The sequence below is a fragment of the Alexandromys fortis genome, unplaced genomic scaffold (assembly GCF_014885135.2).
Source record: "Alexandromys fortis isolate MF-2015 unplaced genomic scaffold, M_Fortis_MF-2015_v1.1 scaffold_14, whole genome shotgun sequence".
Taxonomy (NCBI): Eukaryota; Metazoa; Chordata; class Mammalia; order Rodentia; family Cricetidae; genus Alexandromys; species Alexandromys fortis.
In genome coordinates this window covers 16,170,245-16,191,705 of record NW_026067910.1, presented here as the reverse complement: position 1 = coordinate 16,191,705, position 21,461 = coordinate 16,170,245, and the positions used below count along the sequence as shown (strand labels likewise).

The 21,461-nt window shown below is 37.2% G+C and overlaps 1 protein-coding gene across 1 annotated transcript in view; it reads right to left on the bottom strand.

Annotated features, from left to right (window-relative positions):
- Positions 1–20,650, bottom strand: part of Lama2 (laminin subunit alpha 2) — a 586,091-nt gene extending 565,441 nt beyond the window's left edge. The window contains exon 1 of the mRNA XM_050138074.1: positions 20,468–20,650. Within this exon, the coding sequence (XP_049994031.1) occupies positions 20,468–20,576 (109 nt within the window). The 5' untranslated portion in view covers positions 20,577–20,650. The remainder of the gene's footprint in view (positions 1–20,467) is intronic.
- Between the last annotated feature and the right edge of the window lie 811 nt (positions 20,651–21,461).

Below are 21,461 nucleotides of genomic sequence, written 5' to 3'. Positions count from 1 at the left end.
AATGAAGTTTAAACAGAACTCTCTCGTGTAACAACTATGTAAATCAAAGGTCACTTATTTAAAACAGAAAGTACACATAATACACATTAATGCACAATACACAAAGAACTAAGATCTGAAACTCTGCTAAATGTCAATGGTGGAGTCACATATAATAAAATTCCATTTATAGTGAATCAGAATGGAAGTCTACATTATGTCAAAGGAATGTCAAGCATAAAATCCTATTCCAGTAATAGTGAATGGCTTATGAAAAGATTTTGATGAAGTGATTTCTCTGTGAGACTCTGGTATCATTCAAATATACAATGCTAGATTTTTAAGAGCAATATTTTAAAAGTGAATTATAATAAATTCAATATCCTAATGTACAAAACCACACACAAACCTAACATGAAAAAAACAGAATATATTAAGACAGTATAGATTCTAATTTGTTTCTTATGTTTGCATATTTATGAATGGAATATAAAACTGAATTGTATAAGTGAATGAGTGATTATTATTTTAAGCATATAGTAAAAGGAATATATGCTGCTTTACTCTGAAGAGTCTAAGATATTTAAATTTCTTACTGCATTTTCTCAAACCTGAACCTTAGGTTAGTTACAGGTATGATTCTAAACAAGTCTTACTCCTATCATGTCTAAATATTGTTATTATGATATAATTTTAAGATTAAATTCCCCAGTTTTCAACGGTTCCTTTCAGTTCTAAGAGAAAAGTTGACAATTCATGGACAACTAGAGTCCATGATTAAGCTATAAAATACATGGCGCTCTGTTTTCTTCTCATTATCAATCTTTCATTCACTATTACCTTTGGTCCCCTTTACTCCCTATATGGGTTCTATTCTATTGGAGTATCCATCTTAGTGTAAGATGAAAGGCTAATCTTCCATGAAGCCAGATCACACACAGATTTAAGAATATGATGGTGACATAGTAGAAACGGAAACTGTAATGTGTATAATCAATCAGTCATGGTTTTGTGTTATTCATCCACAAAAATGATAGGTTACATAGTTACTTAAGAGGAAACACTTAAAGATTTGTGTTAGTCATCAAGGTAAAGTTTAACTTTGTAGGTCTGGGCAGTCTTATTTGTTTGGGTTGCTGATAAGGATGACAAACTAGGACAGAAACTTTTCTTGAAGTATATGCATCTGAAATCAAGAAGCCGAGAGATCCCAGTATCCTCTTTGGTGGCATGCCACCCATGACATAAGAATGCTCTACCAGCCTCTGAATGGGCCATAATACTCTTCAATCCTGCCACCTGAGACCTGGGTTTACAAATTGACTTTTGAGAGTTCCGTGCAAACCACAAGAGACTCCACTTAATATTATATTAACTGTTTACTGAACAAAGAACGTTCAAATTGGATCAAATCAAATCCGCGTCTTATGGGGATGTTTCACGTGAAAGAAATTTACCATCAAGCTAATAATTCTCTAGCTGGCTACAGAATTTGTCAGTATTTGATTCAAATGGCTTTTTCAATCATTTTAACCTTTCTTTATTTGTGAAGAACCCATGACAGGAAGGTGACAATGAGAGCAGGATGACAGGGCTCATCAGGGGCAGAAGTAGTTATCAGGCAAGTCTGAAATTGATCCTTGGTCTCAAGTGGAAAAGAAACATTGACTCCAAAAATTTGTACTTGGATCTGCAAACATGTACAGTGGTGCTTGCACTTGAGAACTCCCATGTTGTGCGCAGCATGTACTCACGCGTGCGCGCGCGCACACACACACACACAGACACACACACACACAGTAGTGAGTGAGTAAATAAATGATTTAATGGGTGTGACGTCTCTGTTATATTTAAAATTGCCACTTAAAAATGTTTCCTAAACTTGGTAAGGTTAGAATTAATTTAATGACTAAATAATTCAATTAGTTAAGAAAAAAAAATCACATAATTTTGAGACTCATCCTACCCCTTCAGCACTCTCAGCATACAAGCACATTAATCAGAAAAAAAACTAAATATTTAAATTCACAAAAAATGGATGAATTAAATAGCTCACTTAAGAGTGAGTTTAGCTGCAGATCTGAATACCTAAAATGAGCAAAAATTTTATGACATGTGTTTTGATCATTGATGCTAACAAGACAGATGAAGCCAGAGAAAGATGATGTCATGAATAGATGTTGAGAAAAGGCTGCTTACGCCTTATTTCAAAAGTGGAAGAGGAGGCAGCGTGTTCCAGTGAGTGATGTGCTAAAGAAGAATGGTGGTATTTTTGATAGCTTGAATATTTTAGCTAAATCATAAGGTGGCAATCACTTTGGCATGTAATAACAAACAATTGAGAAATAAGGACATCATGTCTAGGTGGTAACCTTTAAAGGTGGGTGGGATTGAGGAATAACCCTGGCCTGGAATCAACATCATTGCCTACATTTAAATATTTAACTAAGGCATCATAATGCAGAAACCCATTATCTTCCTATGGTAGGTGCTGCTTAGTCGTGTTTTCTATAATGAGTAGATACTGTAACTGCCTTCTTTGGATAGCACCATGAATTTCAACTCTCCCTCTATTTAGTTCAGTGACCACAGGTATAGAGAACACATTCCTTTTTAAAGACAGCTGTACCATTTCTCCTACTTCATCAGTCTTCCTTGTGATGTTGTAAACATCAATTTCTGCAGTGAGGATACAGTAGCAGCAAAAACTGGGAATGATCCCTCCTCTCAAAGCTCTTGCACTGTTCCACTTTCTGTTAATTTTTTTAAAGATCTATTTATTTATTTATTAAGCATACAATGTACTCCTGGCAAGGAAGGCACCAGGTCTCATTAGAGATAGTTGTGAGCCACCATGTGGTTGCTGGGAATTGAACTCGGGACCACTGGAAGAGCAACCAGTGCTCTTACCCTCTGAGCCATTTCTCCAGCCCCCTGTTAATTTTTTTTATAAGAAAAATCCCCACCTTTTTGCTGGACCAGCTCTGTCTTGACTTTGGCCCTGATAAGTAGTCTGTTCTTTTGTTTTTTTTTTTTTTTAAATAAAGTGTACCATATTTACTGAAGTATATTTTTAATGTTTATCTATTGCTTCTTAGAAAGGTTCTCATAAATCCAAGGCTGGCATCCAATTTTCAAGGCTGGTCTTGAACTCCTGATCCATTTTCCTCTTTCTCCTGGAGCACTTGGATTACATGCATGCACCCCAACATTTAGTTTTATGCAGGGATGTGCACTAAATCCATGGCCTCCTGAAAACTAAGCAAGCACTCTGACAACTGAGCTGAATTCTCAGCCCCAAATCCTTTATTAATTCCACATATGTCACCCATTTTGATTGTTATGAACTACAAGGAAGAGCCACATCTAATGTTATGGTGCAGGCACTGCCATATTCTGTAGGTCTCTGGGGACTTTAAGAAATTGTTTTCTGGATTCTGGGGAGAAAAAAAAAACACTGTGGTGTTTAAGAAGAAACAATGTAAAATGGAAACAGATGCCAATCAACTCATTCCATGTGAATTATTTATATTCTGTCTCAACAATTTACATCTTAAATGGGTATTTTGATCAGATGCATTGTAATTCTCATCCAAAAAGGCTTCAAATACCTAACAGTTCTGATTAAGCCAAGAAATATTCATTTCTCATCCAAAGCTTAAACGCTGTTTTATTCTCACTGGAATATCTAAAGAAAAAAATTGTAACTCAAGAAGCAAGATTTAAGGTAGCCTCAGCTCTAAAGTATTTTATTTATCACGAGTAATACCAATAATGATATCTAGTAGATGCCAATGTGTATTTCAGTGTTTATGGAAATTTATACATTAAAAAAACCTCATCCAGACTATCAAACCAATATGCAAAATAAATTAAAGGGAATGCTTTTTTTGGTAAAACTAAAAAGACTGACTTATTCATTTAGTTACTACATGTTTTTCTTCTAAGTGCCAAACACAAGTCACACTAAGCTAGATATAAACTTTAAAAAAAAAGTAGAATAAGTAAAAAAAAAGGTTCATAATTATAAATGTGTGGGATTATTTTTTATTTGCTAAAATACTGAGCTTGCATTCCAATAGTGGAGGAAGACAGACAGAAAAGTAAGAAATAAAGATATTCTAAATAAACATTAAGCTGACTGAAGAACTTATAACAGGAACGTAAGTCCACAATAGGAGCTAGCTTAAACTAATACCCAGGAAAGGACATGCCAGAGATGAAACATACATGTTAAAAAGAAGCCACACTAAGGGAACTATGTATAGAAGAGAAAAGGAGGGAAGGGAGAGGAAGGGAAGGGAAGAGAAGGGAGGGATGGAAGGGAGGGAAGGGAAGGGAGAGGAGAGGAGAGGAGGGGAGGGGAGGGAGGGAGGGGAGGAGAAGAGAACAGAGGAGAGGAGAAGAGGAGAGGAGAGGAGAGGAGAGGAGAGGAGAGGAGAGAAGAGAAGAGAAGAGAAGAGAAGAGAAGAGAAGAGAAGAGAAGAGAAGAGAAGAGAAGAGAAGTATAAGGAGTGTAAACAACCTTCACATGTTTGAAGAATAGAAGGAAGCCCTCATTACTGCTGAAATGTAACAGAAAAGAAGAGTTTGAGATCAGAAAAGACATAGGGACTCACAAATAATTTTGTAAACGATGGAGCTTTTATTTCCTTAAACTGGAATTCTGTGAATACCTTCGGAGGAGGCATATCTAATATGATTTTCCCTTTTCAGAGCTCACACTGGCTGTTGCCTGGAAAAAATGGATTATACACAGGGCAAAAAGAAGACTGAAAGAGCAGCTGTCGTAGCCTCCTAGGCAAGACAAGAGTGCTTCGGTGCAGGCAGCGGCAGGGGAAAAATGTGTGAAAGTACATGCAGTAATGGTTGGTGGGATAGGGACAGACGCTTTGGTGATTTAGATGTGGAGGTAAAGGGAAGAAAAAAGTTCATGGTATCCTTTATGCGTCTGACTTTATGGTGGGTACTGGTGTTACTGTCTAAGCCGGGGAAACCTAGAGGAGAAGGAAGTAAGGGAATACAGAATACTTATACTTAGTACTAGAAAAGGTCCTTCTGAGAGGGCCAGTAAACATCCAAGTGTTGACATGTAGTAGACAGAACCACCATCTGGAATAGGGTAGTGCAACTTAGACCAGCAGGTGACTACCTCTAATCAAACAAAAGCTATGACCGATTGAGCTAGATCCTACATTTCTTAAGTCAAAGCTCTATTTAATCATGCTGAAAACACCACACTGAGTAAAGACGTTGGATAATGACTTCGTTGCTCTCTTCTGATATGAATTCTTTGTAATCTTGAGACTGTTCTCCTAAAAAAGCTATTATTATTACTAGGACAATTTTAGAGATGGAGCTAGTAATTGAAATAATTAAAAAAAATCACTGAATATCACTGAACCAACAAGAATTCAACCTCCAGAAAATTTTATTTTAAGACATGCATGCTTAATTCTCCAAAGAACTGGACTGCTGATGCAAAATTACAGTTCTAGAACTAATGGTTCTGGCAACCAGGAACCTCACTGATAGAATTTATACTCAATCAGCAATATAAAGGGGCCAGTTGGATGTAGTTCTGTACCCTGATATGTTATAAAGCATATCATGAGGTCCTTGTCAAAGTTAGGCGAAGTTCTAAAAGCCATCCTTATCCTTCAGAAAGCATTTAGAAACAAACACTCCACCACAAGTAAATCTAAACAAAATAATCACAACTGTACTAACACTACAAGAAATGTTTAAAGAGCATTTAGAAGTAAAAGATGACAAGCAACATCCTAGAAGCACAGGAAAGCACACAATTCACTGTGAAGCAGATAAGCCAGAGAGAAATAAAAGAATAAATTCCAGTAACCACAGTGAAATAAACAAAAGAGAGAACAAGTCAAAAAGATATAAAATGAGACAAAAAAAGATTAAAACAGAAAACAGTTAGCATTTAATGAAATGATCGGATTAAATTCTCACTATTAAAAAACTTGGATATAAAAGATAAAATTCATTGGTCAACAGGATGGAAAGGATTAAAGTGAAACAAAGGGATAAACCCATCAAACAGTAATCTGCCTGAAAGAAACTTGTTCAGTAAAGACATAAAGTAAAATTTAAAGATTAGAAAAAGATATTCTAAGCTCCTACTTCATGTTCTGGCTTTGTGGGAGCCTAGCCAGTTTGGATGCTCACCTTCCTCGACCTGGATGGAGGGAGGAGAACCTTGGACTTTCCACAGGGCAGGGAACCCTGACTGCTCTTTGGACTGGAGAGGGAGGGGGAGAGGAGGGGGAAAGGAGGAGAGGGGCGGGAGGAGGGGGAGGGAAATGGGAGGCTGGGAGGAGGCGGAAATCTTTTTTTTTAAATTAAAACAAAGGAAGTAGCTAGATTTATGTCAGGTTAAAATTTTAAGTACCAACTTTAAAATATAAAGACAAAAAGAGAGAACTACTATATAATGATTAAAAAAAAAAAGAACTAAATAGGAAAAAATAGCAATGATAAGCATATGTACACCCAACAGTACAGCACCCAAGTAAGTAAGGAAACATTAGTAGATTCAAGGGAAAGATGGAGTCAACATAATAAGATCATATTTTCATTAATGGACAGATCATTTAAACAAAACATTAATAAACAATGACAGCATTAAGCTCTACTACAATGAGTAAGCGGCACTAGCAGATATTCATGCATTATTTCAGCTAACTTTAGTGCAGAATTCCTCATCCATACATGGAGCCTTCTCCAGGAGAGATCAAACATTAGACTACGAAGTAAATGTCAATATACATTTAAAGAATCAAGTCTGCCCTCCCAGCAGCTGTGACTACATGGACAAAACCTGTGTAAGTTCAAGCCAGCCAATGTCCTAGAAGAGGCAATGGATGAATTCATGAAGTTCCGCCATTGCTGAGAATATTTTGGCAGTTATGGCTTTGTCGGGGAAGAAAGTCAGTTTTCTTCAGGGATGCTAGCCCTAAGAGGCTGCCCATGCTCTGTGTCCTGCATACTTGCACCCTATGTGGATCCAGTGAGATTATTTTCAAAATCAGATGAAGTTGGGAAGGAAGACTGGCTGAGGCTATGGGGGAAATTTGGAGGGGGAGAAGAGTGAGTTTTATTGTATGCATATATGATACATACAATTTTTTTCTAAAATTGGGGGGAATAAAACAAAGGGACCTGCTTGCTTTTAAATTGTGTGTGTTTTACCTAGTTAGTGTTTTCTGGTTTCAAGTGCTTTTTTTTATTAATTCAGTGAAAATTTCATACAATGTATTTGAACCATATACATCCCCATTCCTCATCTTAATTCCTCCTAGATTCCTACCACTTCCCAACCACCTTACAACTTCGTGTTCTCTTATTTTGTTAATAACCTACTGAGGGAACCTAAATTTTATTTCTCTAAACATTTTTTTATCAAGCAGATATAAAAACAGGATACAGCCTGGATCCCTCAGGAAAGACCAGCAGAAATTAATTCACAGTTGAGTGAACAATGACACTACAGAAGACATTTTAGAAAAGAGAAAATAAAAAGGTTGTCTCCAAAGAAATTAGTACAAGAATGTAAATTTTGCAAACTTGAAGAATTGATAAGCTTTAAAACAGTGCTGCCTTCTCAGTACTTCTCAGAGTACACCATAAAAGGAACACAATGTGTAAAATCAATCATGCAAAGTAGAAAATAATCTGCAAATGGTTAAGGAAGAAAATAAAGGAAATGAAAAAAGAATGTTTGATGAATGGATGAAGAAAATATGGTACATTTACATAATGGAATATTACTCAGCTGTTAAAACATGAAATCATGAAATTTGTATATAAGTGGATAGAGTTATAAGAAAATCTTTCCAAGTGAGGTAATCCAGACACAAAAAGACAAATGTGGTATGTACTCAATTAGATGTAGATATTAGCTGTTAAGTTTTCAATAAGCATGACAATTCACATAACCACAGAGGTATAGACTATGGGGGTATAAACTATGGGGGAGAAAAGGATCTCCTTAGGAAGGGAGAAGAGACCAGATAGTTGTGGATGAAGGAAGGATGCTGAAACTGGAGGATCAGACCAGAAAGTGGAGGGAAAAGAGGTATGAGGAATAGAATTTGGGAAGGGATAGCTAAAACTATAAGCCATTTGACAGATCATATAGAATACTAATATAGTAGAAGTTTCTTAAAAATCTATACATATATGAAAGAAATCTAAATAGAATCACTAAATAACAGAGGAGACAAAACCCCAACTAGACCTCTCTCACAACCAAATAAAACCTTCAATGCCAGAAATGTCTTACATCTAATCAAGTTGCTGGCCAAATGAAAACCATGAATCAACAGAGTTTATGGTCAAGGCTATTGGTTGTACTCTATAAATTAATGGTAAGTAATTATTGCTAAAGACAACACCTACATAACTCCCTGAACAGAAAAGTCAAGCTAGTGTCTATCTAGAGCCTTCACCCACTGACAAGTATTCATGGTACTGGAAGGTACTCTGTATCCTCCAAGAGGAGAAAGGTAAACACCAGCCCAGTTACAAATACTTTTACCTACAATGTTGACTTGCCTGTAAAGATACACTGGTACAATAGTGTCACAAACATTGTGGCAGTAACCAATCACTCCATGAGATGAAACCCATACCTGACATGCTCAGATAATCATGAACTTGACACTAAATAGGCTATGGACAAAGGGAAAAATCAACTAATGTTCTCTTAAAGGAGCACAGCTATAAAATGACTCCTAAGAACATTCTGCTATACTCATAGATAAATGTCTTGCTAGACCATCACCAGAAAAGCTCTCTCTTGCAGTAAATGGAAATAAATGCAGAGGCCTACAACTGGACAAAGTGCAGAGAGTGGGAACCTAGAAATACTTATTCATAAATGGCTTGTCTCCAACAAATCCCTCCCTCAGAGCTCAGAGAACTCTAGAAAAGAAGGAAGGAAGATTGTACGAACCAGTGGAGATGGAAGATATCAAAGAAAGAAGGCCTTCTAGACACAACAGGACTGGTATACATAGAAACTCATAGAGAATGTGGCAGCATACACAGGGCCTGAAGAGGTCTAAGCCAGATGGAACTCCAGTACTGAGATGGGAAGTAAATCAAAGCCCCCATACCTAACCTAAAAGCTATCTCCAGCTGATAAACTCTCACAAAGGAAAAATTAGGGTTTTTTTTTTCCAGTAGAGTCTCACTGGGTATATAAATTACACTTAAGGGCAGTCCCCATGATCATGCCAACACAAGAAGAACTTAGTAGTATTTTTTAGGTATTTTTTTGTTTTATTTCATAGTTCTTTGTTGTGTAGGCTCCCTTTCTCTCTCTCTCTCTCTCTCTCTCTCTCTCTCTCTCTCTCTCTCTCTCTTTCTCTCTCTCTCTCTCTCTCTCTCTCATTCTTTTTAACATTAGAGGCCATTTGCTTATACATTACTGTTTCCAATTTTGCTTCTGTGGGTATTTGATGTGTGTTAATATCATGTCTCTGTATCCTTATATTTTTCTTGTGCTTTATCTTTGGTTCTCTTTGTTTTACACCATTATGATTTCTTTATTTTTATTTTATTTTAGATTGTTATCATTTTTAAGATGTTTGTTTTCTAATGAAAAAGAATAAGAAAGCGTGTGGATTTGTGTGAGTGAGAAGGTGGAGATGATCTGGAGGGAGTTAAAGAAGGAGAATCCATTATTAGAATCTATTGTATGAAAAGAGGTCTATTTTCATTAAAGAAAAATTCTGAAGAAAAATACAACATATAAAGGCTATATGACCAAAAAGGGTAAAGAATTTTAGCTTGATTATGAAACATGTCAGCTCCTGTACATAAAATGTATCTAGAATGATTTACAAAACCAATAAAGATGAGATAGAAGATTTAAAAGTTTCACTCTCACATGGTTGTTGGTGGTGCACACCTTTAATGCCAGCACTCAGGAGGCAGAGACAGGTAGATCTCTGTGAGTTCAAGGCCAGCGTGGTCTACAAAGGGAGTGCCAGGATAGGCTTGAAAACTAAAAAGAGAAACTTTGTCTCAAAAGAGAAAATAATAATAATGATAACAACAACAATAAAAGTTTCTCTCTCTTTTAGGAGGAATATAAGTTTTTAAAACAGAAAGAAATTCTTTAAGGAAAAGAAGAACAAAATGGAAGAGAAAGGAGAAGATGATTTTGAATAATAATCAATGTACATTATACACATTTATTAAAAGGTCATAATGAAACCCATTATTTTGAGCCACTTGGTGGTGGTGCGTGTCTTTAAACCTGAAGAAGGACACTAAAAAGAAAGCACACACTAGCTCAGAAATGAGTATAATAAAAGATTATTTATTTAGGAGTAGATTCACTGATCACAATCCTCACTCCAAAGGGTAACAGTAACCAAATCCCACAGCCAGAAAAGAGGCCAGATGCCCACTTTACATCGGCATATATAATATAAGAGGTCATGCCCAAGTGGGTAGATAACTTAAAGGCTACTGGCTGTAGGAATTCCTACAGCATAATCTCAGCACTCAGGGGGCAGAGGTAGACAGATCTTTGTGAGTTCAAGGCTAGCCTATTCAGTAAAGCTAGTTCCAGGAAAACCAGGGCTATTACACAGAGAAACCCTGTTGCAAAAAATCCAAAAAACCAAAACAAACAAAAACAAAACCATTCTTTTGTATGATTAATATAAGATGTTTTTAATATCTCTTTCCAGTGTAGTATTAAAACTGTGTTTCAATACAATTATTTGTCCTTAGGGAAAATCAATATAAAAAAAAAACTATCTTGAGATATTGTGTGCACCTCACCAAAGCAGATGTCAATCAAGGATATAAACTTTCTAGACTAGAAATAATAACTAACTTTTAAAAACTCTGTGGTGTATTTTTCTCACTTCACTCAATTTGTTACAGGGATCGATAAAAGTACTTTATCAATACTTGCTTAACAAGTATCTAAAACTGAGAGACAATGAAAACCAGCAATCAACTTTTAACTGGAAAAAGTGCAGAGTCAAAATGTACTTCTACTATTGGCATAGTTTTGTCTGTTTCAAATTACTTCTCACACTGAGCTACTTACACAAAGATAAGTTAATTATAGAAGCTTGTGTTTCCTGCTATCTCCCATGCTGACCTGAGTAACCCTGACAGAATTTTTCAACACCTTGACAGTGAAATAGTTTTACCATATGTAGTCTCTTAGGGTTAATTAAAAGAATATTTTAGGGTGCTTTGTTTTGGTGAGCAAAATTATTTTGATGTGTACTGAAAATATCAATATTGAGCCTAATATTCAAAGGAAAAATCAAAAAGAAGTAATAAACATTCATCACTGCCAATCATTTTCACATGTTTTTTCTAACTCAATTATGTTACTAATAAGATAAGCTCTACCTTTCAACATTTTGATATTAGTTAAATAGTAATTTTTATCAATTTAATTTTTACCACCTTCCACATCCATGCTTCTCCTATTCAGAGCTATTTCTAAAACAGGTGAATGTATGTGGGGATTGAAAGCATCAGGAGATTTGTCGTACTAAGTAATTATTACAGGCTAAGCCACAAAGTTCAGAATATTACAGTAGAAATTATAATTATATTTCAATTCATACATTTCTGCCTCAAGTGCAGAATCAAATTCTTTCACAAATCATCTTGGCTGAAATTAGCAGGCCATGGTGTCGAGGAAACACATTTTGTCGAGCTAGAGAATTTTGGTAATATGTCAGCCTTTAGACTAATTCACATTACCGAGGGCCTACTAGAAGCTGATTTATGTTGAGTGTTTCACATACGCCTCCTGGGAAATAGTTGAGAGACAGTCTCCTTATCACGGCAATTGCACTAGTTCGTGGTCTTCTTCTTATATTAAGCCTTACTTAATCATGGCAAAATGCACATCAGGCAATGGGCCTGGAAGTTGTGACTACTATTAGGACTTTGGGGAAAGACACAATAAATATGATATATAATATATATACACTCAATGAAGATTATGCTTTTTAAAATATCTAAAATCAATGGCTTAAGAGACCATAAATCCAAAGACAATGTATTCAGTATACTAAATGCACTAATGAAGGACCTTTGATCAGTTCATAGATATTGATACTCAGGATATTTACATGTGCACAAGACATCAAAATATAAGCAACTTGAAAAGCTCTTCACTAAGTTCACCTGCAAGGGAAGTCTTAACATTTTTATGAAGTCTGTAGTGTTTTTCTTCTGTTTAGTAGAAATTTTATCCTAACCAGTATCTAATTCTCAAGAACTCTTGTTCTTTCATTCACTGACATTTACAAGCTGAGTGACATTTTTATTGCTAAATATATTTCATAACAAACATTATTGCTTCTAGCCTACAGAAGTATCTCCAGAAAAGCCTATAAATAGCCAATTAATACTTTCATACTACAGTAATCCAAGTCCTAGAGCAATGGTTCTCCATCTTCCTAATACTGGAATCCCTTAATACAGTTCCTCATGTGTGGTGACCCCCAAAGATAAAATTATTGTTGTTGATGCTTCATAAATGTTATTTTGCTATTGTTATGAATCATAATGTAAATAACTGATACACATATGATCTTAGGTGGCCCCTATGAAAGAGTTGTTAGACCCCCAGAGAGTCACGACCTGCAAGTTGAGAACCAGTGTTCTAACTATTTAAAGATTAAAATTTAATAAATCCTTAGATTGGTATATAGTTTTAGTATGTTTATACATTCACAAGGTTTTATGTAGAATGTTAGTTTAAGTGAAGATGGCCTCTGAAGAGTACAATCTCATGGCTCTCTGTTTTCAAATTAAGATAACATAACTCACAGAGGGAAATATAATTTTTCAAGGTATTTTCTAAAACATGAACATCTAAAACTCCAAAAGAGATGATGTCTTAGGACTCATAAAATCAGAAGAACAACAATGAACTCCAAAGACTAAAACTACACTGGGGTTGTTCTTTGTCCTTCATAGACTGCAGTGCATCTATCCCCGTCCTCCTATAAGATGAGCATAATTATATTAACTTAAAAACACCCTAGTCATGTAAGTAAATACGCTATTGTATACAATCTACTGAACACTATTACAGCAAATTAAACAGTCTGACACCCAAAAGCAGTTGAAGAAAGAGCCTTGGGGAGACATGCAGCTCAGAGTCATCTGAGAGGACCATACAGAGAGAACCTCTGCAGCATTGCGCAAGGTGCCTTGTCTAAGTGCCAGGCACCAGAAAGCTCTCACACAGTTCATGATTCAGAATTTGCATAGATTAGCTTGTTATTTGAATGGGATTAAGGTCCTCATGGTGTTATGAGGAACAAATCCCCAATAGAATTGACTTCATAATCTTTTACTAAATAGAACATCTCCAAATAAAAATTGAAAAATTGAAAAAAAAATCCAAATTAGATTTAGTAGTAGAGCCCTTGCTAACATGTGTAATGGTGTGGTTGTCAGAGTCTTGGATGAAGATAATTCAAAAAGATTTTTGGTAACACACACCTGTGATCCCAGCACCTTGGTCGTGAAAGTAAGAACATCAGGAGTTCAAAGCCAGTTTTGGTTACACAGCAAAGTTTCAAGACAAGTTGGAATACATGAAGCCTTACTTCAAAAAATAAAAATAATAAGAAAGATGACTTAAGGCAAAAATTAATCTATCTTCTGTATCTTTGACAAGTCTTTAGATTTCATTCACCATGTAAATTTAGATTGTCTCAAAAGCATCTGAGATAGTAATTACCGGTGCCTTTTAAGATGAAAGATGTAAGTGCAATTTTCTGCATATGTCTTCTTTAAAATATAATGCTAAAATCAACTCTTTCAACTACTATATTTTATTCTCAAGTAAGATACTAAAAGAGAATGAAAGAGAGATGGCCTAAAGGAAAAGCTAAGCAATTTTCTTCACGCAACTTTTGTCTTAAATGACAGAATTAAATCCTGACCAAATCGCATTACTTTGGTCCAAAGGTCACTGTAAGATTTACAATGATCCTTAAAGTATTTATAAAAATTGAAACAGAACAGAGAATAAACTTCTGTTCGTCTAATAGGCAATGTTTCAAAGTTCATTTCATAAAAGAGGTCATAAGACCAATACATCTTTCTGTCATTTTAACAATGATGTTTAAAGTTTAGCTTTGATATTGAAATGGATATTAACAAAGGCAACTCCAAAGAACAGATGAATCTAGGCGGGACTGAAAACACCTTACTTTGTTTTAAAGTGCATTCAAGTGAAATTTACCCTTAGCAGTCCACAGTGTAATTCTGAGTGCACTGGCAGAATCTACAGAGAGCTGTAGATGGCCCTCCCAAAAGCATTCACTTTGAATTGTGGGACAGTATTGATGATGACAAAAGGAAGACATTTCAGATCAGATATCTGAGTTTTACAGAGAGAAGCAATTTGAGGCAGAATCTTCTGCAACATGGATTCATTTAACATCCTCCATGCAGAGGATATCTGGGAGAAGAGAAGAACAGAAAATAATCATATTCTTGGACGTTGGGTCTAGCACCATCTCTCTTCTGTAAGCTTGTCCAGTTGTTTATATGGACCATATTCTGTTTTATGTGTGACTGTGTTACTTCATTATATATTGATCATATTCCTGTCAGCCCATGGTTATCCCAATTGAATGTATCCATTAGGATAGGGATTAGGGATTTGTGTCAATCTTATGTCTGTCTGATTTACATACACAAACCTTGACATGAATCTTGTACTAATCAGTTTTTTTCTAACTTCTATCTTGTATTTTTTTATTCATCAAACCTGGACTTTTATAAAAAGATAAAAGATGGAATACTCAGTTTCATCTTTTATATTAAAAGTGGAATAACTAATGGGAGGAATAGCAAGCCTTCAGCCTCTAAACTGATAAATTAAGACCTGCAACCTTGACAGGTAATAATAATAATCAACAATTATTATTATTTATTACTATTATTATTGATTACTAGTATTGTAATCACACTCTACTTGGGAATATTTCTAACTCTGTTCACCATCAAAGTTAAATCCTACTGGAGAACCATGCTGACATAAATTAAGCACAACCTAAATCCTCTGTATTCTATAATTTAAACAGTCAGCCACCCCACTGATTTTGCAGTCTATGGTCCAGGTTAATGTTCTTGCCATCCCCTGGTCTTACTAAATATTCTACTTCAATTGTGGACAGACGTGTGGCCCTCTAATCCTAACATTTGTCATGAAGAAAGGTATGAAATACATTATGAAGTTTACCTATTAATAACTCATTTATCTCTATTTGGAGCAAAAGAAGTAGTGCTTCAATTTTAGAGGTTCAGCACATTCATATTGTCAAACATTCAGTATTTTCTAGATGTGTGAAGTGATGAGTGGCAGCAATGCTTTGCTTTAAATGAATAAAGGTGAGGTCTATGAGCTGGGAAAGGTACCATCAAGCACATGTTTTTATTCACAGCTACAGTAGTATAGTAGAAATTATCTGGGAAATTTTGGAGTGTAAGTGTGGATTTTTATTTCATCTACATGTATGGGTAGATATGTGTGTGCACGTGCTAATGTTGGAGCCACAGATCAACGTCAGTGTCTTCCTTCATTGTTCTCCATCTTACTTCTGAGGGAAGATTTCCCCCAGTAAACCTGGAGTTCTTCAATCCAGCTACACTGGCTCAGCAGAGAACTCCCAGGATCCTCATTTCTTTATCTTCATGCCATACCACAAACCCTTCACTCGGAGTCATCCCTGATGTGGGAGTGTCATATATCAATCTGTTGATTTCATGGGTTAAGTAATAAAGAAACTGCTTGGCCTCATAGCTTAGAACATAGGTGGGTGGAGTAAACAGAACAGAAAACTGGGAGGAAGAGGAAGTGAGGTAAGACTCCTCAGACAGACGCCATGCTCCCCTCTCCCAGGCAGACGTGATTCAGCTCTGACCCAGGATGGACGTAGGCTAGAATATTCCAGGTAAGCGCACCTTGGGGTGCTACACACATTATTAGAAATGGGCTAGTCCAGGTGCGAGAGTTAGCCGAGAAGAGGCTAGATATAATGGGCCAAGCAGTGATTAAAAGAATACAGTGTCCGTGTAATTATTTCGGGGCATAAGCTAGTCAGGCGGCCAGGGTGCTGGGGACGCAGCCCCGCTGCTCCTATTACTACACATCCCCCAGTCCTCCATTTGGAAATTTCCCTCTACCTAATCCCTCCCATAAAATATAAGATTATTTTTTCCGGCAGCCACCATCATTCTTGGCTAGAGCCTTAGGGTTACATAATTGGGCTTTTCAATGACCATAGTTAAAGATGTCAAAGAGTGAGCTGAAGGAGAATGGGAAAAGAATGCCCAATATTCTCTTCTTAATGATCAACATCCTTTATATAGATGCAATTCGGTAATTTGCATGATACCCTGGATGAAAATAATTTTAAGGCTCCATACTGAAATCTTCATACACTGATATGTGAAATTGGAAGTGTTTATATCAACTTTATTAACTCTGCTATATAAATCATAGCCAATTTTGAACATATTCTTATTCTCAGTTTTATCTGTTCTGAAGAATTTTTACAAAACTGTATGTCAGTGAACAGTAAATAACCTACCAAGTCATAAAAGTGGCAAAACATAGGTTAAAAATAAATTTAGGTTTATGACCCAAATAAACCCCATAGCAATATCTTTGTGGTCATTTATAAACTATTCTCACATTTTATAACACTCAGTGTTTTAAAATCATGTGATTGTCAGTGATGAAGAATTGCCTTACAAAATGTTTAAATATTTTTGCCAAAAATGAGCAAGGTTTGTCCCAAACATGTTTTTATTTTAAATTCCAGAAGGCATTTAAATACACATTTAAACACATGTAACATTTTGTTGACATTTTTAAGAATCCAGAGATTGAGAGACACATATTCGCTCCAAAAACAAGAATTATAATTCCAGAATCTTGAAACTGAAAACATCACATGCTGTAACTTTCCCTTTGCATAGCATCTTCTCCTCAGGGACACCTGGCCAGTTGTGCATTTTATCATCAGGTGGACATTTCAGAGACACGGACCTCCTCGTTATTGTCCAACTGTTTGGAATGAGTGGTAGGGGTGGCAGGACAAATGGAGCAGGATTCTGCTTTGTGTTGCAATAGACCCTTCCTATTTCTCACATTCATCTATGGACCAAATTCAGAAAGACCCTCACAATTCTTTTCGTGTACTAACCCCTTGAGGTCTGAACATGTTTTATATTCCCTTTCCTTTCCCTTATTCTTCAATAAGATGTCTTCCCATGGACTGTGTCTCCCGTGAACATCTTTCCAAATCCTTAACCGCTGCCCCACTGCCTGTGAGTTTATCAGTCATGTACTTAACTGTGCTCATTTTGTGTTTCTATGTGGATGCAGATAAAAGCTGTCCTTTCTGCCACAGTCCAAACTATATATTCACGCTAAAACTGCTGCAATTCACAAGGGTATTGTCATCCTCACTCCTGCACATTTATAAAAGCACAGTACGCTTCCAGAAGAGAATGAATCATTTAACATCTGGATATGAATAATACACTAATTTCCTGCAGGCTCCATGATCCAGGTGTGGAGATCTCTGAAACGTCTGGACCTGTTATTTACCATGAACCAAATTTAGACCAACAGATTAACTTCAGACTGACTGAAGTTCTGACAACTTAAATTGTATGTTTTTCATCTATACAGGCAGCATAAGAGAACTGTCATACCACGAGATTGATTTCACTCACTGTCCAATATTCTTGGGAAACTGTTTATCCCTGAGTTGAAGAACACATACTGTTATGCTTCTGCTTCTATATATTAATCACCTGAATATCAGAGAGCATTTTATTTATTGCTGTGCTGAAAGGTATATTCACTTTGCCTCAATCACTCTACTTTTTTATATTAACACGATAGTGAATTCTTTTCTTTATAAAAATCAAACTTATTAAATCATTGCTATCCACACCTTAATTAAGTATTCTATAGAAAGTGTGCAATGTTTTCCAGAAAAAGGAGAGGCAAATAAATCAAACCCTCTTAGGGTGCTAATTCTGCTATGGTAATGGTTTCCAACCTTCCTAATGCCGTGACACTTTAATATAGTTCCTCAAGGTTGTGGTGACCCCCAGCTAGAAAATTACTCATATTGCTATTTCATAACTGCAATTTTGCTACAGTTATGAATCATAATGTAATATTTAATATGCAAGTTATCTGATAAACGACCCCTGTGGAAGGGTCTTTTGACTTCCCAAAGATGTTGAGACTCACAGGTAGAGAATCACTGTGTTACGAAGTCTAAATACACTGCAAGTCAACATCCTTAATAACCTAGTACTGGTCTATAATGGAAAACAGAAATCCTTCACAGTTAGTGCCAGGACATGAAGGTCATTGTTAGAACATATAATCAAAACCAGAAAAGTTGATGGTAGCCAAGAATGCACTTTTTGTCCAACCATATTCAGTGACCTTACTGATAGGCAATATCAAAAGGAAGCCAGCCTTCTAAAAGGAAAGGAAAGAGACCCTGACCCCCTGGAAAGGAAATGTGAGCATAAACAATACTGGCTACACGTTTAGTTTCCGAAAATGGCAATATTCTCATCAGTTATGAGAACTCTTGATGCTACTACTCCAAGCCTTGTATTTTAAATTAGTCCTGTGGGGATAAGGATAACTGAATATGAAAACAGATCTTATAATTGTTATACGATTTCTTCATAAGTATATTAAATTATATGGCACCTGCACTAATTTAAGACATCATAAAATATATTTTAAATATACTTTTATTATTAGCAAATTTAAATCACTTATCCTGGAGCCAATCTCCAAATATATTGCAGTAACTATAACAAATGACTATAGCAAAGACATTAACAAAGCCAGAAGGTATGGATCCTTGGGTAAGGGCGCTTGCCTAAGCTTGATGTTATAAATTTTATACCCAGCATCTGGGCGGTGAAAGTTCGGACTGCTCCAAACTAACCTCTGACCACTACCACACATATGCCACCGTCGTGTGTGCACCCCACCACAAGAAAATAAACAAAAAGATGTAAGAAGAAAGCATGGGAGAGAGTATATATATGTGTGTGTGTGCAGAGAAAATTCCCAGGAACTCGGCTGCTGACCACACGGTTGAAGCTCTGCCTTATTCTAAGTGGAGGAGAGTGCACAGACCCAGCCCATCTCCCCCAAAGCCCAATAGTGTTGAAGTACCCCACCTGTTGCTAATCCCAGTTGAAGAAAGGAAAAAAAGTTAAATGTAGGATTTTCAAACCAGCAGCCAACCGTGCTTCCCCCAAAGCACAGTCTCAAGTAATTCTATTATTTATACCACACTGACCTCATTTCACCTCTGCCAAAATAGAAGGAAGTTATCTAGAGAAACTGGAAGTCATTTTTATTCTCGGAATTATAATCAGAGGCTACAGTGATGAGCTTAGGGTATCTGTTCATACCTTCTTAAACAGGAGCGTGGAAACTGCTGAGACTAAGAACAAACACGAGAACTACCGGGCATGGCTTGACTACCTCTAATTAATAAACAGAAAGTTGTATTCGAAAACTCTAACAGATTCTACCTCCTCCAGCTTTCCAAAGCTTTTTTCCTGTAGACTTTGCACTTTCCCAGGTAAATACTTTGAAATAAAGTTCACTTGTTTCTGAAATGCTTTTTATCTTGATTCATGTTTTTTTTAGCTCTGGGAAATGTGTCCTGGATCAATGTGTTGTTACAAACTATGTTTTTTGATGCTGTGTGTACGCATCTTGTAAAAATTCTGATAACTCTTCAGACTCCCAAGCTTTACAGAAAGACGTGCACGGAAACATTAATATGTGATGATAAGAGTGATTTAGTTGCACGGAGTATAGTTGTTTCACAAAGCCTCTGATCGTGTCTCTGAGCCCCTGAGTCTTCAAACACGCAGAGGTCTAGTCCTTATTTTAAGCGAGAGGAGGTTTTCCTACCGTGAGAATGAATGTGTTACCCATATACTAAACTACTTTATATAAATAATTGGAAACTCGATCCTAAAGTTAAAAAAAAGTACTTTACTCAAAGGTCTAAGATAAACTACAGGTCAGGGAAGCCTTTCTCTGCAGGAATAGAATCCAATTTGATGAAACGATTTCTCTCAATTGGAAGAAGCCTGCCCTGGGACTTTAGAAAAGTTTTCCATATACCAGTTTCCAGGACTTAGAGCGCGAAAATTAGCAGAAAGCGCTTGGTGTCCCTTCTGCTGGAGGTAATTCCCCTGCACCTCCCACTCAGGGATCTGACCCTGAATTTGCAGAAGTTCCGGTCGCTTGTGCTAGAAAGCAAAGCATACGCCCTAAAGTAAAGCAAAAAAAAAAAGTGGTCCCCAGCCAGCCGCCGATCGCCCGCTGAAGTCAGTTAGAAGCAGCAGTCCCAGGAAAGGGCGCCCTGGACGGTACCTCTCTGCTGATGCGCTGCGGACTGTCGCCTCTGCTGTGATCGCTGTGCCTGGGAGCCTTCTAGTGTCCCCCAGAGCAGGAGCAGGAGGACCCCGGCCGCCGCTGGCATCGTCGCCGAAGCAGATCCACTCCTCAGGAGCTCGCGAAGTTGCTGCCTCTGGTCCGCCCAGGCTGGAGTGAGCAGCTGCGGGGGGAGGGGGAAGGGGGGAGGGGGAGGAGACAGCCCTCCCCAGCTCTGCCCTGCCACCGCCCAAGGGTGGGGGAGAAAGGACAGTTCCCACCCCTTTCCAGGCCTGGGCCTTTAAAGGGTCCTTGGTTGAAAGGACATTTCCTCTGAGCGAAATCACGCTTTATCGCGACTTATCCAAACTTCTTTAGCATTAAGAAAGTAATTGACACCAAGCCAAGAGGGTCTGCGAAATCCCTCCAGATGGAAAACATTATCTCCCAGAAAGCCATACAGTTAGAAACTTTTGCTACTCACAAAGTCCTGGCAAAACGGTGTGCAGCTGCCCTAGTTCGAGGTGACCCTGGACTGTCCCAAGGCCAGGGTGCTAAGGAGTTAGGGAATTGAGGTTGCCAGTGGGGACGCCCCTCTTGGGAGGTGACTGTCTAGGCAGCAGCAGGGGGTGGCCAACTAAAGCTATCTCAGTTCTACTGAAACTTTTCTCATCACTCCACTGGTTGGAAGCTGTTGCTGTACTCAGGGGACGTTATTAAAAAGGGATGAAGTGTCTGCGTGGATTTCTGTTTTTCCGTTATGGCGGCTTCTTCCCTTTAACTCAAGAGAAGAGTATTTTGTTCTTATGTCACTGGGTTCAGATGGCCACTCCATACCAGGTTGTTATGATAAGGTCAAGACCAATGGCACTCAGCAAGACCTCAGATAGCAACTTAATAGCTTTAAGGAGGATATTCTTTGCGTCAGTGTACCAGGGGATGCCCTCCTCTTGGTCTCCTAAATGGGCCTCTCCTTTCTCTCTCTCTCTCTCTC